At 34.5% G+C, this 22,105-nt stretch overlaps 1 protein-coding gene across 1 annotated transcript; it reads left to right on the top strand.

Moving 5' to 3' along the window:
• The first annotated feature begins 13,270 nt into the window (after positions 1-13,270).
• Positions 13,271-17,512, top strand: LOC128556715 (beta-1,4-mannosyltransferase egh-like). The gene is made up of 3 exons (XM_053542359.1): positions 13,271-14,352; positions 17,215-17,235; positions 17,458-17,512. Exons 1-3 carry the CDS (start codon positions 13,271-13,273, stop codon positions 17,510-17,512), a joined length of 1,158 nt encoding a protein of 385 aa, XP_053398334.1.
• Positions 17,513-22,105: the final 4,593 nt, after the last annotated feature.

Raw genomic sequence — 22,105 nt, 5'->3', positions numbered from 1 at the left:
TAGAGACTCTGTAATACTGGAATTGTATATTAAACGCCATGGGAAAAGGTAGCTTAGTGTGACAGGATGAACGTACCGGGGACAATAAATATTAGAACAAATCAACACCCATTACAATATTTACAAATTCATTTACAGAAAATGATTATTTACAATGAATAAATGAAAAGTGAAAAAAAATCTTATTGTGAGAAAGAAAGAAAAAAATCTGAGCTCAGTTTCTCTTTTAAAAAAGAACTAACACTGACAGTTCCGTGACACAGATGTTTCCGTTAACTTTTGAACTTTAAGTAGCACAACATACAACATATCTTCAAGTAAAGTCCCTCTAAACCGTGAAAACGTTGACTCCGTTTTGGCTCCCTATGATGGTAGGTGATTGCATCCCTCAGCTGACTTCAAAGGATAACAAAAATCATCGTCTTTCCGGTTTACGGCACAACCATGGGACGAAAGCTCTGCGCTGGGAAAATCACATCCAGGCGAGTGAAGACAAGTGAACCTCGGGTATTGTACTTCCGGATCGTGACATCATCACCAGGTAAAAGTCGTCTGGTGGAAGAAGCTAAAATATATAACATATGGTAAGCACCATAGCAAAACAAATAAGTCAGGGCATAAAACTGCTCCTTTGGGTACACCATATCTCCATAGGCTCCCATAACTAATACGTGCTACTTATAAAAATATCTATGTGCTACCAAGTTGAGACGTCACGTGATTAAAATACGTCACTTATTACTTCCATTATTTCTAAAATTAATTACTTACAAGTCTAAAATTAAAGTATGGAAAAGATATGAAAAGTTTATGATGGAAAATTATAGATAAGAAAATGATCAACTGCAGCTACTTTTTACAACTACAAATTAACACAATGCAATGCGAAATAAACGTTATACAAAAGCTAGCATAAATATAATACCAATGGACATTGTTTAGATGTGCTACCAAGCCAGCATTCTATATCGGCCCGATATCAAACCGACGTCGTTGTCTATAACGGCCCGATATCGGCTTCAATATCGGCTGCAAAAAGGAATGATGTCGGCCCGACGTCGGCAGACGATATCGGGCCAACATCATAATGACATTCCGACAACGGCAAACGATATTTGGCCAACATCAAAATGATATCGGCCCGATATTGGCAGATCATATCGTTGTCGCGAAATAGTGTGACACGCAGTGCTTCATCAAAGTTTTCTTCAAATATACACTTTATAGATTCTCAGAGTAATTTGAGTAATTTACTTGAGAACAGATGTGTCTCGCATCATGTGTATGATGGTTATTTGATTTTATTGATATAATATTTTTCACACAACTATTATACTACATGTTTTATACAGTTTTCTGTATATTCTTAACACTATTAAAATTGTTCAATTAGAATTTTAAACATATTTATATTATCATTTTTTTGTAAATATAAATATTTCTACGGCGGCATTCTACATAAAATAAAAATGCATCTTAATTATAACCTCCCTTTATAACATATCAAATTTTGATAAATACCGTCTACAAATTTTGTTTGGAACCTAGTTTGATTAATTCTGGCATACATCATATCTGCTTAATAAATTAGCACACATAAACAATTAGATTACTTTTTCACGTTTATCAATATTATTTTGAAAAATATAGCTATATTAGAAAGTCCAATATCTGCCCGATGTCAATCCGACTTACGAAATAGTTACACTGATTGATGTCGATCTACCGATATCAATATTTTGCGGCAGTTCAACGGTCCGATCTCGGCGATATATGATCATTTTGTGTCGATTGGCCGTAAAAATTAAACTCACGCTAAATAAATATCGTGATTCAAAAATTATACAAAAATTTAACAAATGAACTTCTTACCTCGATCGAGCATAAATTTCTACCAAGAAAAATCAATTTGACGTAAATTCGTCTAATGTCGAAAATGGTGTGCACTAGGCATATCTAGACCAGTCTATTTGTAGGGTAATGTCTCGCCAAATACTAAATTTCATGGTATTCACGACATATGCGTGTACTCTCACTATTTCCATTTTCACGGGAATCACAATATAGCCGGGAAATCTGACTACTTTGGCACGGATTGAATAGAACAATTTAAGGCCCGTTATAGTGGTTCTGGGGATAAAAACATGAATTACTGAAGTTTTTAAACATATACGTTCTTATTACTGAACCGAATTTAATAAAATTTACATGGAAGTTTAAGTCATGAAATACAGAAAATCATGAGAGGTATTTTATGCGTAAAATCAGACATTTACCTCAATATCTCGCTTAGGTTAGTAGGTAGAGCGTCGGTCTACGGATCGCGGGGTCGCGAGTTTGATCCTCGGGCCGGGCGTGTGTTCTCCGTGACTATTTGATAAACGACATTGTGTCTGAAATCATTAGCCCTCCACATCTGATTCATGTGGGGAAGTTGGCAGTTACTTGCGGAGAACAGGTTTGTACTGGTACAGAATCCAAGAACACTGGTTAGGTTAACTGCCCGCCGTTACATAACTGAAATACTTTTGAAAAACGGCGTAAACCCCCCCCCCCCAAAAAAAAAACAAACAAACAAACAATAACTCAAAAATTTACAAAAAGATGATGCAATACCTGCATTTAAACTACAGATACAATGAGGCCCGTATGTCAGTTTGTGACACACGTCCCCCCTTAAACAGAAAATTTATAATTTTCTTACATGAAAACAAAATGACATATTGTAAAGAACAAAATAATACACTATCACTGTCTGTACACCATATAATATAGCCACCTGTCTACACTCTGCTCAAATAATCTGCACCTACATTTTCTCTACCAGGAACTGCTCTAATACTTATCCTATATGGATGCAATGCCAATGCCCATCTCATCAATCTGGAATTGCTAAGTTTCGCTTTATTCAAATAAGTCAGCGGCTGATGATCTGTTTCTAAGACAAAGTCTTAACCGAACAAATACCGGAGAAACTTAGTCACTGCCCATACTATCGCTAAACACTCCCTCTCTATCACTGAGTAATTTTGCTCCCTAGGTAGTAATTTCCTACTAGCATACGCTACAGGTAATTTCTCTCCATCACTTTCTTGAAGCAATACTGAGCCTAAACCTACATCTGATGCATCTACTCTCAATATAAAAGTCTTATCTAAATCTGGCAACTTCAAAATAGGTGGACCCATTAAGCTATCCTTCAAAGTCTGAAAAGCCTTTTCTCGACTTTCACCCCACTCTACAAGATTTGGCTGACCCTTTTTCGTCAAATATATGAGTGGTACTGCAATGGCGGCAAAATTTTGGATAAACTTTCTGTAAAATCCGACTACACCTTAGAATGAACGTATTGCCTTCTTGGTTTTCGGTCTTTCGGCATTCTGTATGGCCTTACCTTATTTGGAACTGGTTCAAGGGTCTGGACATCTCCTATCATATGCCCTAAACATTCTAACTTCTGAAAACCTATAAAACACTGAGTCGGCTTTGCTGTTAACTTAGCCTCTCTTAGTCTGGTTAACAACTCGGTAAGTGCTACTACATGTTCTGGCCATGTGATTGTATACAAATACGGAATTAAAACAAACCTTTCGGGGTTTCAAAAGCAGTCATGGGTTTTGCCTTTTCAGGCAAAGGAACCAGCCAGTAACCTTTGCTCAAGTCTAGTTTAGAAAAATATCTATACTTAGATAATTTTGAAAACACCTCCTCCATGTTTGGCATAGGTTCAGCATCGAAAACCGTCAGTTTGTTGACCTGGCGAAAATCTATACAGAACCTGATACTGTTATCTTTTTTCCTAGTGAGAACAATAGGGGAGGAAATTGGAGCATTTGATGGTTCGATTACTCCCAAATCCAACATTTTATCTACTTCCTCTTTCACTACTGGCTGTGAATGAAAAGGAATAGGATACCCCTTAACTCTTATCGGATCTGTAGTTGACAGCTGAATATCATGTTCAACTAAGTTGATATTCCCAGGAATATCTGTCAGTACATATGAGAAATTTTATAACAAATCTACTACTTCCTGCTTACATTCTACTGGTAATTCTGGATTTACCTCTACTTCTTTGTACGTTTCTGTACCCTGCTTTATAGGACATAAAACTATATCCTTTTCTACTCTACTCGAGAACTCATCAATACTTTCATTCGGATCTAATCTATCATAATCTCTCTGATCCTCCTCTACAATAGTTGCTCCAACCTTACTTAATATACCCTTATCTGGTATAGACTTACTATCATCCTTCCTTTCACATTACTGTTTCAGCATGTTTGCGTGAAAAGTTTTCAATTTTCCGTCTACATTTATCCTGTAATCTAGTCTATTTACTACCTCTACTACTACATAAGGACCCTTCCAATGTAACAACAACTTATTAAGCTTCGTAGGTAACAAAAACAAGTACCTTACTACCTGCCTTAATCTTCCTTTCTCTAGCCTTCCTATTGTAATACTTCTTGTAGCTAGCGCTATTTTTCGCTAACTGTTGCTGAGCTATCTTACACATATCCTCCAACTTTTCTTGCAAATCCATAACATACTGGTAAGTGGTTTTACCTTCATCATTCTCCGTCTTACCAGCCCATAACTCTCTTAGCACAGTTATCGGTCCACGGATTGTTCTGCCGTAAAGTAACTCAAAGGGAGAAAATCCCAAACTTTTTTGTGGACCTTCACGGTAAGCAAACAACATAGCATTCAGATACCTATCCTAATCTCTAGGTCTCTAAATACACATACGCTTCAAAATTTGCTTCAAACTACCGTTAAACTTCGCTACTAAACCATTACACATAGGGTGACACGGTGTTGTAGTTAAAGGCCAGTCTGGTGTAGGCCCTACACCCAAATTGTAGGAGGAGCTTCCTAAAAATATGTGAATGTGAGTGAGGTCAAGAAACGGTCAGTTTGTTCCATCCAGGTGAATCAGCTGACTGACCCTGATAAAAGATATTAGTAGAGTATCTGATCCCTGTTGATCAGGTCAAAGGAAGTCTTTATAATTTACTGCTAGACTTTAGTTGATGAAGAAAAATGGAAGATACACGAGTTACTTGTTACTCTAAAAGTCATTGAATAACAGTTGAATTTTAAACAGGCACTATTAAATCATCATGACTTGACTTTTGAAGGTTTTTAGTTGTAGTGTACAAAGAATCACTTTCAGGACATTCTTTAACATAATGAGATATCTTATGGATTTAATTGGTACATGTACCAATGTATATCATTCACTAGTAACTTTATCACATTTTGTAATTTGAAGTGGTAATAGTCTTTGATCTAGAATTGTGAAATGTTAAAAATACAACACACTCATTCACTGTAAACATTAGTAAGAATTACAGTAAAACATTTGAACTAATTTATAAAAAAATGCCAATAGTAGCATGATATACATACTTGTTTATTTTGTTTTATGACATATTAATAGATTAGTGTCATTCATCCTTTTTTACATAATTTATAAATATCATGGACTGTCTAGAATATCACTGGAACTGCAAGATTATCACTACAGTAGTCAGTTTGTGGAACTACAAGATTATCAGTATAGTAGCCAGTTTGATAAACCACTATTGAATACAACAAGTGCCTTGTTACCTGACATGACCTGTGTGTTTACATTTTCCTGCTGACTGCTCTGCTTTATCACATGACTAATGTCAGTGTTCAGATTTCATATTTTAACTACAAAATTTTCAAATTCTTATTGCAAAATAACTCCTATGAGATATTGCTGTTTACCTTTGATTTACTATTTTTAAATAGATTAGAACTAAGAGAATTGATGAGGCAAAATATATTTAATAATTTTCATTATTATTTGAGTTATTTGGAACAAATTGTCAAAAACATAAGGATGTCTGAATGGTTTTTGAATATGCAATGATTGACATCCTGTGGGTGGAGCCTTTCCTCTTATACTGCTACCCTCTCAGTTTCAATACTAGGTAGTGCTATGGCTTCCGGATATCTAGTAGCATAATCTACCATAGTCAAAATATATCTGTTTTTCCTATCAGTCATAGGTTCGATCGGACCAACAATGACGGCAGCAACTCTCTTAAACGGAGTATCAATCAAAGGCATTTTTCCTAACGGAACTTTGCTTACTCTACCCTTAGCTATAGTATGTTGACATATACTACATGACTGATAGTACCTCCTAACCTCTGCCATTACTCCTGGCCAATAAAATTCACCTAATACCCTATCACTAGTTTTCCTTACTCCTAAATGACCTGACAGTAACGAATCATGTGCAACTTGCAACACAGTTTCTCTAAGACATTTAGGTACAACCAACTGTCTACTTTTGTCTAAATTCTGGGCGGTATACTCTCTATATAACAACTTATTCCTAATCTCAAACCTACCTGAACCCTTACCTCTACACTGCTTAATCGTACCTTCCTCAGCCTTCCTTCTACACAAATCTAAAGTGCTATATTTCTGTTGCTTTTCTAAGAATTCCTCTCTAGAAATATCTAAAATCTGAGACGGAACTTTAAGCTTTACTTGCTTCTTAACTTTGGCTTGCGCCCTAGTTTCTACTGCTGACGCTAAGCTTCTAAACTGAGGTTCTACAGCTCCCTCTGTATTACCAATTGTAACATCATTGGTAGGATTATCTACAACCAACGGACAGTCAATATTTACTCTAGCTACATCTAGCCTATGTTCACTCCCTTCTATGTACTTACATCTACGGGTTTTCTCTACATACTGACTTGCTTCAACTAAGTCCCGTTTCACTATCACACATGTACAACCTGTATCTCGCATAGCGATTGCATCCCTACCATTACAAGTGCCCGGTTTTGTAGGACATGTACTTACACAAAACATACCTAACTCCTCAACATCACTTAGTTCAATAATACTATTTCCATTCTACGACCTATTTGACTTGCTCTTATCTCAATCTCTATTTCTTCCTCTACCTCTACTCCTGGAACAGTCACGACCTCTACCTCTATTTCTATTTTCCTTACTATTTCTATTCTCCACTTTACTACTTTCCTCTTCCTGCTCTACGTCTACCTCTGCTGCTGCATTTGCACTATTACCGTACTTTCCACTCCTACAGTAATATGAGCTATGCCCTATACGACCACAATTAGTACACTTCAGTACACCAAAGGGTTGATAACCTCTACCTCTATTTGCACCATTACTGCTACCTCTATTACTAGGGCCTACATTACGACTACTAAGATACTGTCTCTGAGGTATTTCATATTGTTTATGGCTTCGGTCCTTATTGGTTCGATTCACAATATACTTGGGACCTCCACGAGTCTTTGCAAACAAATCTGCATCTTCTGCTACATCCCTAGCTTTAACTAACCTCTTACTACTCTAATTCTGATACAGTTCTCTGTTACATACATCTAAGAATTGGTCCCTAAGTATAAAATCTAACAACCCTTCGTAAGTTTTCTCTACCTTACTCAGCCTAAGCCAACCGTCTAAATACCTACTTATTCTAGCTAAAAACATCACATAGGTCTCATTATCACGGGGCCTCTCAGTTCTAAACTTTTTTCATAGCCATCGTCAGTGAGTTCGAACTGACGTAACAAAGCGGCTTTCAGTTTATCATGGTCCTTCCGGTCTTCTAACGGAAGCCTATCAAAAACCTCTCTCGCCGTACATTTCAGAAGGAACGGTAAGTTTAGTGACCTTATCTCTTTATCCCAATCCTGCGCATCAGCGTACGTTTCGTACACATTCAAGTACGCATCCATGGAATCAATTTTCTCATCAAAGGGAGACATCTTAACCATTACCTTTTTCTTGCTCATCGTTTCTAAGTCTCTTTTAAACTTATGCTCTCTTTCTAATTTCCTACTTTCTGCTTCCTCCTTCTCTGTTTCTAACTTCCTAGCTAACATTAACTTCTCCTTTTCATACTCTAACTTATCCTGTTCTAACTTACGTTCGTATTCTAACTTATCTAATTCTAACTTACGTTCATACTCTATCTTTTCCTTTTGTAGCCTAGCTTCTAACTCTAATCTTTTCTTCTTTGCATCTAAACTATTTTGTCGTTCATATTCTATCTTTTCTTTCTGCAACCTAGCTTCTAACTCTAATCCTTCCCTATCTGCTTCTAATCTATCTTTCTCTGCTTCTAATATACTATGTCTTTCCTCACGTTCCCTAGCCTGCTCTTCCTTAACAAAGTTACGTAACACCTCTCCTTCATAACCTATCTCCTGTCCTACCTTTTTTAACTCTACTATACTAGTCATGTTTAAATGATTACACTATGTTAACACTATACAACACTACAGTAAAACAGCTACTATAACAACCTGAAACACTAGTCAAACAATCGTGAGGATATACTAGACTACACTAGTTTACACTAAGGCTCTACAGTCACCACTGAAGCCAAAACAAAATACTATACTCTACGTATATACTATACAAAACGTCCTCACTAAAATAAGAATACACTACGTTGCGCAACAGTACTATGTGTCAATCAATGTTGCATAGGCAACAATCAACAATGTACAGTGACAGTAGTCTGTAGCAATACCCTAGCCTTATCAAATAATAATCAACTGTAACTACTGTTAACACTTTAGTGCAATAAATAAAAAAAATAAATAAAACAAAGTGCTTTATCCTATGATAAAGTGTAGGTATAACACAACTGTGGAGCACTAAAACATAAGAGTAGGTAAAAGTATATGCAAGTAAACAAGCTTGCTAACACACACACATTAAAATACTGTATCTAGTATGGATACAGTACACTAATACATAATAGTATCACTGGGAGAAGTAGGGCAACGCACAAGTAAGAGTGAGTAGGATAACTCTCCTTGTCAAGGGCGGTCACTCTCAGTACAGATATATGGTGACTTAATCATAGAGTGACACAAAATAAACCCAAAAGAAAAATAAAAGGAACGAACTCACCCCAGAATCCAAGTGTCGTATGCAACTGTCTATCAGTCTTTGACCACAAAAGCTGGTTAGCTGAAGCTATGGATCTGTCTTGTCTTGTCTGAGGTAAGTCGTCACTCTGAAAAATGAATAATTCTATTTTATGTGTAACAAAAATATAACAAAACAAGAGGAATCTTTACAAATTATTGCTGCAGTTTAATGAGTGTTAATAATGTTCGAATAGCTACCGTGTCCGGTCGACCAATCCCACTTCTGACACCATTTGTGACAGGATGGACGTACCGGGGACAATAACAATCAGAACAAATCAACACCCATTACAATATTTACAAATTCATTTACAGAAATGATTATTAACAATGCATAAATGATAAATGAAAAAAAAATCTGATTATAAGAAAGAAAGAAAGAAAAAAATCTTAGCTCAGTTTCTCTAGATATAAAGTTCTAACACTGACAGTTCCGTTTTAACGTGACGTGGCACAGTTGATTCCGTTAATTTCGAACTTTAAGTAGCACAAAAATACAACATATCTTCAAGTAAAGTCCCTTTAAACCGTGAATACGTTGACTCCAATTTGGCTCCCTATGATAGTAGGCGATTGCATCCCTGAGCTGACTTCAGAGGATAACAAAAATCATCGTCTTTGCGGTTTACGGCACAACCATGGGACGAAAGCTTTGCGCTGGGAAAATCACATCCAGGCGAGTGAAGACAAGTGAACCTCGGGTATTGTACTTCCGGGTTGTGACATCATCACCAGGTAAAAATCGTCTGGCGGAAGAAGCTAAAATATATAACATATGGTAAGCACCATAGCAAAACAAATAAGTCAGGGCATAAAACTGCTCCTTTGGGTACACCATACCTCCGTAGGCTCCCATAAATAATACGTGCTACTTATACAAAATATATGTGCTACTAAGTTCATACGTCACGTGATTAAAATACGTCAGTAATTACTTCCATTATTTTTAAAATTAATTACTTAAAAGTCCAAGATTAAAATATGGAAAAGATATGAAAAGTTTATGATGAAAAATTACAGATACGGAAATGATAAACTGCAGCTATTATTTACAACTACAAATTAGCACAATGCAATGCGAAATAAACGTTATACAAAAGCTAGCATGAATATAATATCAAATGCCATACAACAAAACGGACATTGTATGTATATGCTATAGACTGGCACACAATTTCAAATTACAATAATATATTACATACACAGTACTAGACTTGCCATATAGATTTATATATTACAATACAATGCAGTAATGGCGTTCCATGATTAACAAAGAAATGTTTGACATATGTTTTTGAAAAAGAATACTTTGCAATTATCATGTTACACAAATTTCAGTACAAATCTTACAGCTTATAGAAACGAAACATTTTAGACTCCTCTTTCGAAATAATTTACAAAAGTCTGAAAAATTTAATAAATTATCCTGACATACCGAAACTAGCCAAAATCACATGCCGAAAAGTAATGTTGCAAAATTATGCAGAATGAACAAAAATTTACTAAATAAAAATCGTAATTCAAAAATTATACAAAAATCTAACAAATAACCTTCTTACCTCGATCGAGCATAAATTTCTAACAAGAAAAATCAATTTGACATAGATGCGTCTAATGTCGAATTGTGGTGTGCGCTAGGCATATCTAGACCAGATTATTTGTAGGGTAATGTCCCGCCGAATACTAAATTTCATGGGACTCAAGACTAATGCGTGTACTCTGACTATTTGTATTTCCACGGGAATCACAATATAGCCGGGAAATCTGACTACTTTGGCGCGGATTGAAATTGACAATGTGAGGCCTATTATAGAGGTTTTGGGGATAAAAACATGAATTACTGAAGTTTATAAAATACCAACTTTCTTATTACTGAACCGAATTTAATAAAATTTACATGGAAATTTAAGTTATGAAATACAGAAAAACATGAGATGTATTTTATGTGAAAAATCAGACATTTACCTCAATAACTCAAAATTTTACAAAAAGATGATGCAACACCTGCATTTACACTACAGATACAATGAGGCCCGTATGTCAGTTTGTGACACAGTCATGAATGTCCCTTACATTGGTATTTTGCAACGTAACTGGTAACTAGACCTTTTATCATTGGAGATACATTTAGTTAAATTCATGTTTTAACAGTGTAACTGCGTTTACTAAACTGATATCAGCATTCTGGTTTGAAAAATCATGATGCATATTAACGTTCAAGAAGTCAAAGGCTTATAAAACTCAATTGTCGATAAGATAGAAGTATATATTTGGCATATAATTTATTTATTTATTTTGTTGCTTTAACGTCGAACCGACACAATTATAGGTCATATGGCAATTTTCCAGCTTTTATGATGGAGGAAGACCCCGGGTTCCTCCAATGAAGAATTCAACGCCCCGAGTGCGGCTGGAACCCACATCGATGAGGGGCAAGTAATTTGAAGTCTGCAACCTTAACCATTCGGCCATGGAGGTCCCCGGCACATGATTCAAAACAAATCAAATTTTAAAAGTATTCAGGCAAAGGCAGAGAAATGTCTATACAATCAGATATATTGCGCACTAGCAAACATCTGATAAAGCAAACTGAATCTCAAAAATTACAAACCTCTTGGTTATGTTGAAAGAAGATTCCAGATAGAAAAATTCTGAATACCGGTAATGAAAAGTTATTTCTTCGTGGTTTATTTTTCCTTGTATATCAAACAAACTTACTTTATTAATTATTCTGATATTCAGCTTTTCTATTTATATGCAGTAATTAAGGATAAGACAAAATATCATGGATATAGTTTACAATGTCATAAACATTCAGATGTAGGCGAATTTAAATATAGATTATTGTAAACAAAGTACAAATAAAAATAATGTTTCGATATTTTTTTGTCATATTCATTGCATCAGGGAATGTTCAGGCAAAATGATAGATACCGAAGACCCGTGCACCATGCTTAATCCGAATAGAAACGCAAAATGCTATTGCCTAATATTCAATGACAAATATCGACTGTCAAACGGTGAATGTAAAATGTTAATTGTTAATTGCGAAAATAAAACAATAATTTTCATTTTTTTCTTACAAAATGCTTATATGAATAAAGCGCTAAATATGTCTGTGGTCTGTGGATGAATGCATCCTTTACTAGCTATGTGCCTTTGTTACATGAATTTGTCTCAAGAAATATAATAAAATCTGTTTTTGTAATAGTTAATAAAATATGTAAGAAAATCCTTTGGAAGACTTACAGAAAGAGGTTAACATTTACCCTGATAAAATTCTGTAATGATTTTGTCCATCTTTCAATTTGGACAGTACCATTAACTGTTAAAAGGGATGTTTACCAAAAAGATACTGACTGAATAGATAACAGTACAGATCATGATCATGATGCATGGATATGCAGGTTGATCATGATCTACACTGGTCGCAAAGGCAGAATAAATCTTGTCCAGCATTGTAAGGGTTAAACATCTTGGGAGTTTAAAGAACGCCATGTCATACCTTTGATTTTACTATAAAGAATAAAATGTAAATTGAATTAGATATTTAGAACATTTATTTGATTACTGGAAAAATGATTTTTGTTCATTTAAACAGTTCAATTACTTATACAGTCTAGGAAATAATGAATTCCTAAAAGTTTATCAAATTATTACCAGCATTAAGCCAGACCTAAAAGAGTCCTTTAAAAAAGAAAACATTACATACACTCCTACAGGCAACCTGCATAATAAAGTTCTGACAGCTAAAGCACCAAACAAACTTCTATACACCATTGGTCCAAGCAATTAAAGATAAAACTGAAACCAGAAATAACATAAAAATAGAATAGTTAATGGACAATGTTTTGATAGAAATATAATGTTTGGCATAGAAATAATTGTTATTATTTTTATTATTATTATTTGATGTATCTGTAAAATTGTAAAAATGTATCAATGTATGTCAGAAATGAGAAAATGAAAAATATCGTTAAAAAAATCATTCGTACTGTTCAGATTTCTTTCACATTTTGATACAGTGGAGTGCACTTCATGACATTTCATGTATACAAGTAGTTAAACTATTTTTTGAGTAACCACCTTTCTCTGATGAAAGTTAAATTTTACATTTCCAATCATGTGCCTTAAACATGTGACCGTATGTCTGTAACTCTGGGAAATACAAGTATCATTTGTAGTGTTTATAAAGCTAGAGGCATTTTAGTTCACTGGACAAACAGATAACATAAGTAATCAATGCAATACTGATAGGTGTTAACATACGTTTAGTAATTAAGGGAATTCAATTGAAAATGATTGTACACTTCATCAAAGAAAATTTACCACAGCGAATGTATCGTCTGCTTTTCTTTGCTATTCTGCTTTTCTACATTAGGGTAGCTTTGGAATATGCTGCACTTTTAATAAAGAGATATGCTGGATATACCATAGAGGATGCTATCAACAAACATGGAATTGCCATTATAATATCAATTTACAGTCTTTTTTTCACTTTTTATCTTAATATACCAGTTATTTTATTCAACTTCCTAGGACTATTTCTTTACAACCCTTTTGACAGAAGAGTTGAGCGTAATGAAAATTTTGATCGAGTTCCATTTATTTGTTTTCGAGTGGTGACACGTGGACTGTATCTAAAGCTTGTCACTGATATCACCGAGAAAAATATAGAAACTTGTAAAAATGTTGGACTTAAAAACTTTAGATTTGAAATAGTTTCTGACAGTGCGTTGAATCTTCCGCTTTCAAATTTTGTGCGAGAAGTAATCGTGCCAAATGACTATAACACGCCAAATGGCACATTGTTTAAAGCACGGGCACTGCATTACTGCCTTGATAAAAACGTCAACATCCTATCACGTGACGACTGGATTGTTCATCTGGATGAAGAGACACTTTTGTCGGAAACCGTTTTAAACGGAATATCAAATTTCGTTTCCAACCCAAATTCGAATATCGGTCAAGGAATTATATCTTATGCCGAATGTGGTGTGGAAAACTGGTTAACGACGCTAATGGAAGGACAAAGAGAAGCTGCAGATTATGGATTATATCGGTTGGCTTTCCAGTTTCTTCACAGACCTGTGTTTGGGTTTCATGGTTCATTCATGGTCATTAAAGCAGGAATAGAAGAAAAAATAGGATTCGATTTTGGACCGAAAGAATGTATAGCAGAAGACCTTCGTTTTGCCTTAGCCGCTTGGCATCGTGGATACAGATTTGACTTTGTTAAAGGGGTCATGAAAGAAAATGGCACCTTTTCAATAACTGATTTCGTTAAACAACGGAGACGTTGGTTTGTAGGACACTTTCAGATTATATGGGAAACTTCAATACCATTGTATTGTAAATGGGCTCTCATGCCAATGCATGTGTCAGATATGTTATCATGGATAAATATACTGAATTATATTATATCATTTTCAGGTATCGTACCTTTAGCAAACTGGCAAATTTATGTATCCGTTTTGGTCACTTTCGGGAATTTGTTCCTGTTGCAGTTTGGCAATTTTATGTCCATTTGTCACAAGCGCTATAGCTTCATTCAGCGCATGCTCATTGCATTTTCATCACAGTTACTTTGGCCGCTGATCTTGGTGCTGAATTCGATTGCGGTGATGCAAGGGATTAGACAAAGAAACGCGATTTCATTTCACATTGTGCAAAAAGAAACAAAAGGCAAAAAATATTGTTAAATATTAGGATCCTTCGTTTGTGTCAGTAGCTTTCGAATGTAAATTCTACTAACTATGAACAGACTCAATCAAACTGAGTCTGCAATATTTGCCATGTTCTCGGTGCTTCCGAGGGATCTATTATTCAGATTTTATAAAAAATGATGATCAATCGTCTTTGTAACGAGAGAACACGTAAAAATGGAAGCATCCATTGGTTGAAATGTGAATACTTATAAAAAATAGCATATAGAAAGCTGCTGTAGAAAACTGTACTTTGTTAATTGTTTACATATCAAAATTGACCTTGATTTCATACGGACAATCATCTATTTTTGTGGTGACATAGATCAGGTAAACATATATACATTTTAGGCCTCTGGATTGTTAACAATGGTTTTCTTTTGATTTGACCCCACCTTATCTAGATTTTTATCGACCTAGATTTCATCTAAATATTCTTAACAGGTTAAAGATTAAGCCTCAAGGATTTTAGAAAGGTTTTTATTTGATTTTACTTCGTATTGGTAGGTATCAACGGAATGTGTGTTAAGGCAAATATTCTGACAAATTTCCGCTAAGGCTGGGTTAAAAGTAACAACTAGAGCGTTTACCTACTGTCAAATTTTGACGAGAATGACTCATCGTAACTTAAGCACTAACCTTTGTTTCAGGGGAGGTACATCATCCTTGAAAACACTAAAGGGACACATTTAGCCACAGAAGTGGTAGTGGGGTGTCAGTGTCGCCGTTTGAATATACTCTATTTTTATTTTATTATAATGGTCTTAAGAATACATTATAGTCAATAGTTTAAAGCTTTTTTCATACATTCAGTTTTCAGTAAGTGATAAGTCATGTCATTTAAGAAATTCGCATTTCCTTTCGGAATTAGCTTTAGAATTGAGTCACATGCAAACAGAGAGGTTACATCTCCTAGCCCAGTGGCTACATATATTATTATAAACATATACCTATTTATCTCCATCATACCTTCTTGGATTTTTATGCTCCCTCCCCATTAGAATATTAGAGGTAGTGTATTGTTTTGCAGAGTTTCGGAAATCTGCTAATTAACTGGTTGCCCAGAGCTACCGATATTTTCGTCTGGTAGCTCAACCATTTTGGTTTCTTTTGAAATATTTGCTTCGTACTTGTATTCTACAGTTGGATGGAATAAAATAGATTTTCATGATTTTAGCTTTACGGATATAGATTTTGTTCTCAAGATTAGCAATTGTCGTTAATTACTATTTTTTCTGACAGCTTAAGTTACCTCATGTGACCCCCACCCTCCATGGGAGGTTTTCTCCCACTTTATCATTTACGGGATGAAAAACCCGTGTTTTTTGTTTTCTGAAATGTTCAAATCGATGTGATAATAAACTGTTCTGACATTATTTCGCATTGAAAAACAACTTAAAAAAACTACCATATTTGTTAAGGGAGACCCCGCGTGTGATGATTTTTAATATTGCCCTTTTAATGTGTCATTTTTTCTTTTCACTGAAAAATCTTTTTTTTCAATGTTAACTTAAACTAACCTAAAGATGCATTACTATGCGAAAAAGAACAAATATCGTAAATCCCGCGGGTGGAAACCCCCGTGGGATGTTTAGAAAAAAAGTATAAATATGGAAACATTTCGCTATCGCTAGAGCAAAACATCCGTAATTTATCTTTATCCTAATAATCCATTTCTAAGCAACTAAAGTAACTGAAGGGTTTTGGGGTTCGGGTAAGGATAAGAATGAAAAGGCGAATTCGGTCCACATAATTTGGTCCAATTTAGTACCTGAAGAATCTTATTGGTTGTCATTTGCACGTGATCCAGATTATGCTTGCGAACATCATAAATTTTGAACGATTGTAAATAGGTTGATAAGGGAAGGTCCGAACTTAGTTGTACATTTTTGAAAAGAGTATAGTCCCATATATTCACAGAAGAAAATCTCCATTAATATACTTTGCCATTTTCTCGCATTTGATAAGAAAATATTTTGAAAAAATGTGTTTTTCATTCCCCGTATATATTGTGTAGACGGCGGCCCATACTAGCATTTGTGACGCCATAATGAAAAGTTAAAATGGCGGACAATTTTTGAAAGTGTATCTGGCCGAGATTTAATTCATAAATACTACGTAATTCGGATGAATAAAGTTTAAACCTAAGGTAAGTAATCAATTTCAATATACATTTGATCAATTTAGCTTGCCATCATCATTGTTTAAACTGCATTAGTAGCCCTTTGACCATCGTGTTGCATGCAAGGTGACCGATAGTCATTTCGGATAAAAGTCGCATTTTAAACAAAGATTTGAGCCATAGATGCTCTATTATTACATAATATTGTAACTGGTAGTTTAAAATTGTCATATAAAGGAATAAAAACATTTTAAAAGACATGTTAAGTCAAGGTCTTTCAACTATGGAACGCCGTTTCCGTCAAAATACAAATAAAAAACTGTTCACTGCTAATACTATTTTTGACAGTTATTACTGTAATGAGAGGATTTTTTTTCAATGAATGTATTAAATAATTTTAATTCTTTGTTTACAGAGATAACAGATCTCCAGATCAGTTTGTAGAGAAAGGAAACAAGAACGAAATGGCTAGTTTCAATTCATTAAATAGCTTTACATAGGTAATTAGGTACATATTATTCATAATTTACAGCAAAAATTTAACTGCTTAAAGTCAAAGATAATAGTTTTTAATTTGGGCACCGTTTCTGCTTTTATTTTTGAAAGACAAATAATTCTTGTATGGATACTTATAGCGTTCTGAACTGTTTCTTTTCAGAGCTTTAGGTTGCCTTGGTCTTGGTGGTGGTTTGAGAAAGGTTGAAAGTGCTTGAGCTGTTCTAATTATAATATGCAATAAGGTAAGCACCCTAATATCAGAAATATCAAATGCCGGTTTTTATTTGTCTTATTGTATTGATTTTGATTGTATATTATTTCCATATTTCTTTCATTATTGAATGTAGTATCTATATATTTCTTAAGATGATTTACTCACATTTTATTAATCTGTTACCGATAGGTATATCATTCACGTAGTGATATTTAGCTACGTGATTTGTTTCTTTTCAGAGAAGATTTATGTTGCTTTAGTCTTATGGCATGGTGGTGTTTAAAACAGTGAAAATGCTGTGGATATCCAATAGATATGTCATAAACTTGGATAAATTCATAGTCAGTCCTATCATATTTTTTTTTAAATAAACTTTCCGGATTTGAAGCAATATATATTACATGCTAATGATTTCCATATACCTTTTATCTCTGTATTAATTATCTAAATGATGTCATTTTCTAACGTATATGAAGGGGTTCTGCTCATTAATGAGGAAAAGACAAGTTATCATTTTTATTTTAGAATGTATTGAAACGTTTCTTTTCAGATACATGTTGGTTTAGTATTTATGGCGTTTGAAAGAGTTACATGTAAATGCTGATGTTGTTCAACTTTTTTACTATTTTATAGACTTGTTCTTATTTGTAAACATTTGGTAATACATTTTTCATTTTGTGTTGTTAATTCAGAGCAAGACACTTCTTTGCTATCAGTCAGTGAAAAGCAGCAGTCTGGAAATGAACAGTTAATGCAGAGGATTGTAGAACTGTATGACAAGATGGAGTCAAAACAAATTCTAAAATATGCTTTATATGAAGATGATAGTTTGCAATCTGTGTGTGAAATACTGACACTTAAGACAGATTACCTAAAAGGATATCGCACAGCAAGACTCTGGATCCAGTACATGGAGATGATTTCAGTATTGCGTGATTTCATAAGAGCTGAACGGAACGGACAAGCAACTGGTATTACCATTTACGGTCTGTCTTCAGAATGCTTCCATTCTTTGCTGCATCTGGACACACTCTTTACTTAAAGTCGGCATACATATATCTACAAAACGTGTTGCAGTTGAAGGCAAGTCATCCTGAAGTACATGAAGCGTTCGTCTCCGGCTACCATTCTGTGCGGAGAAAAGACAAATTTTGGGCTGGATTATCAACAGATCTAATTATGGAACAAGTATTAATGAGATCTCTTATAACAACAGGGGGACTGACAAGAGGTAGAGGCATAATCGAGAATCAAAGAGCACTCTGGTTAATGTCTATGCCAGCCAAAGCAGAAGTGAATAATGCCATGCGAGATCTGTTGGGCAGGAACAATCCTAATGATGGGCACAAAGAAGTTCGTAAATCTAGAACTGAGAAGGACCCAAAAGATACCAGTATCATAATGTCAGTTTTAGAGGAGAGAGACCACTTTAATAGCTCTGATATATCTTTGCGTAACATTGAAACTGGATTAACAGCAGGGAGTACAGTAACTGCTGATCAGGCCAATGATATTGGTAACAGTATAATTCAGAGAATGATGGGTAACCCTTGAATGACTTTTCATTCCAGAGATCTTGGCAAGCTGTCACATTGTCTGAAAAAACATCAATTACACTATCAGGAGAAAATATCAACATAGATACTTAGATACTTTTTCAAAGAATAATCACCGCTGCAGGAAGATTAGTGGATGACACACAAGACCTTTTTAAATATGAGTTATGCAGTGTAACAAAAAAAAAACAAGGAAGAATATCCAACAGGGAAAGTCACGTTAAAAAAACGCAGCCTCCCCAAAGACACACACGAACAATTCTTGCACACCACACACAAAAATGGACACAAAAGGACAAAACAAACAAATACAGGTTCACAGTGGGGCACCGCCTTGGAACGGTCAGTGGCAAAACCACCACTGGGGAGTTTAAACCGGTTTATGGTGCACCTAACCTCACTCTTACCCCCAGCATGTTCCAAAGTCACAAAACAGTTAAAATAAAAGTAATCCCCGCCAGGTGAAACCCTAACATACGTAAAGGCAATGTAATGTAAAACACAAAGATGCCCTTGTAGATATAATATAAAAATGCAATCCTTAAGAACCTTAAACGCATGTACTCTATGCCTTTGCAGAAGACAGAGCAAAGGGAAACACCCTTAAGGGCCCGACGAAACAGGCCAGAAGACGGAAATGAAAATAGCTCAGCCCTGGTGGGATTTAAGAACTACTAATCATAGAGTCCTCCACCTGATCCGTTAGACACAATCAAAGAGGAAAGAGTAGCGTCCAACTGTTAAAGGGTTGAACACCAAACATGCGGTGTGTCTCAAAACAGTTGGGTCTTTTCATAAAACGTTTAATTACTTTTCTAAATACAATTGGAAAATTGCCATGACCCAAAATCTTACGAAGTTTGTAAACCACATCCCCATAAAAAGCAGGTTTTGATATACCTTCTCGCAGAAGTGATTTTAAATTGCTATTGTATTTTAAAATCAAATCTGAATTACGATAGTAAAATTTGGAAAAGTATTTACGTAATTTATAATAACGGTAGCCCTGTTGAAGAAGCTTATTTGTAATAAATAAGTTATGTTCAACATGACTACATGTTCTTGCAAACCGAATTAACTGAGAAATATATACTCCATAAGATGTAGCCTGGGGTACATCTGTATCCAAATGGGGGAAATTTACAATACTGAAATTAAAATCATCCCTCTTTTCATACATTTTGGTATGTATGAAATTGTCGTAAATAGAGAGATGTAAATCTAGACATGAAGTAGTATTATCCGAGTTTTATTTAACTGCAGCTCCATGGCATATATATTTTCCACTAACTGATCAAAAAACGGATTATCCATATTAAGTATATCATCCAGATAGCGTGATGTATTATTAAATGCAGTTATAATGTCTGCCTGTGTATCTGAGAAAGGCTCAGCATAAAATCTCTTTCATAACAATATAAAAACAAATCTGCAACAATCGGTGCACAGTTTGTACCCATGGGAATACCAATTACTTGTCTGAAAACTGCATTCCTAAACCTGACGTAAATATTGTTCAATAAAAAGGAAAGGGCTTTACAAACTTCGTCACAGGTCCACATTATGTACAAAGTATAGTACTGCAACATGACAATCAAAGTAAAGTACTGCAACATCATAATCAAAGTTCAAGACTGCAACATCATTATCAAAGTTCATTACTGCAACATCGTAATGAAAGTATAGGTTTGCAACACTATAATTAAATTATTGTACTTCAAAATCATACTCAAAGTATAGTACTGCAACATGATAACCATTGATTTACAGTACTGTAACACTAAAACCAGAGTTCATTACTGCAACAAAATAATCAAAGTATAGTATTCAAACACCACAATTATTTACATTTCATCATAACTGTCTTCATCTTCTGCAGTAAGTTCCGTTAATGTCACATAGTAAAATTCTTTACAATGCCACTCGTACTGTGCATTGATTATGATCTTGCAGTACACTGTACATTGTACTATATTTTGATAATGGTGTTGCAGTAATATACTTTGAATATTTTAAGTGTTGCAGTACATAGTACTATATTTTGATTATGATGTTGCGGTACTATACTCTGATTATGATGTTGCTCTTCTATACATTAATTATACTGTTGCAGTACTATGCTTTAATTATGGTGTTACAGTACACAGTACTATACTTTGATTATGATGTTGCAGTACACTTTACACAGTATTATACTTTAATTATGGTATTGCAGAACTAACATTTTATTATCGTGTTGCAGTACTTTACTTTATTATGATGTAAAAGTTATATACTTTGATTATGGTACTGCAGTATTAAAATTTTATAATGGTGTTGCAGTACTTTACTTTGATTTTGCTATAGCAACTGAACTCAAATTTTCTTGTCGTCAATTTTGTCTCATTGAATAAGAATTTCAGAAAATCTGTAACATACTGATAGTAATGTTGTTATATAATATCAAATAGCGGCTTATCGTTTGTATGAATATATGTATCATTTAATCATTTTATAGATATTATATCCTTCATGGCGTTTTGTAGATTAACATTAAGCACATGCAAAGCAAACAGTGTAGTTTAAGAAACAATGTTATTTCTATACGCAGCACCACTCTCTATGTAATTGAGGTAGAATTGAATGAACATTATATTGTCTTAATTGTAATGAATCAGTTGTTTTAGAAATGAATAAAAATACGTATGTTTAAACATATTTACCTATATAAAGAAAGGAATCCATGTTTTGTGAAAATTTTCAAATTAACATTTTTTCACAAAAAGTGGGTAGGGTAAATTTACCCCATTCTTTTCTCATTATTGACCTAAAAACTTAAGCTAAATGGTTTATTGAATATGTATTGCCTGTTAAGTCTTATTATTTATAAGGCCACACCAAATTTTATAGTTGTTCATGGGATTTTTTTCTGAAAAAATAGAGGCGGCGAGCGAAAAAATAATTAAATATTTTTTTGTTTTTGAGAATATCAGGAGCGAGCGAAGAGCGAAGAAATATATTTGACTTCATTTGGCTCTCGACTGACTAATAAAAACCTT

The sequence above is a fragment of the Mercenaria mercenaria genome, chromosome 4 (assembly GCF_021730395.1).
Source record: "Mercenaria mercenaria strain notata chromosome 4, MADL_Memer_1, whole genome shotgun sequence".
NCBI lineage: Eukaryota > Metazoa > Mollusca > Bivalvia > Venerida > Veneridae > Mercenaria > Mercenaria mercenaria.
Note: the sequence above shows the minus strand (reverse complement) of the source record. Positions and strands in the feature narration are given on the sequence as shown.

What these genes read in the sequence shown, in the direction of transcription:
- LOC128556715 (XM_053542359.1), top strand. Translation starts at nt 13,271, where the DNA reads ATGATTGTACACTTCATCAAAGAAAATTTACCACAGCGAATGTATCGT. An exon ending in GCTCTCATGCCAATGCATGT is followed by an intron (nt 14,353 to 17,214) that starts GTCAGATATGTT and finishes CTTTGTTTACAG; the next exon opens with AGATAACAGATCTCCAGATC. An exon ending in GATAACAGATCTCCAGATCA is followed by an intron (nt 17,236 to 17,457) that starts GTTTGTAGAGAA and finishes GTTTCTTTTCAG; the next exon opens with AGCTTTAGGTTGCCTTGGTC.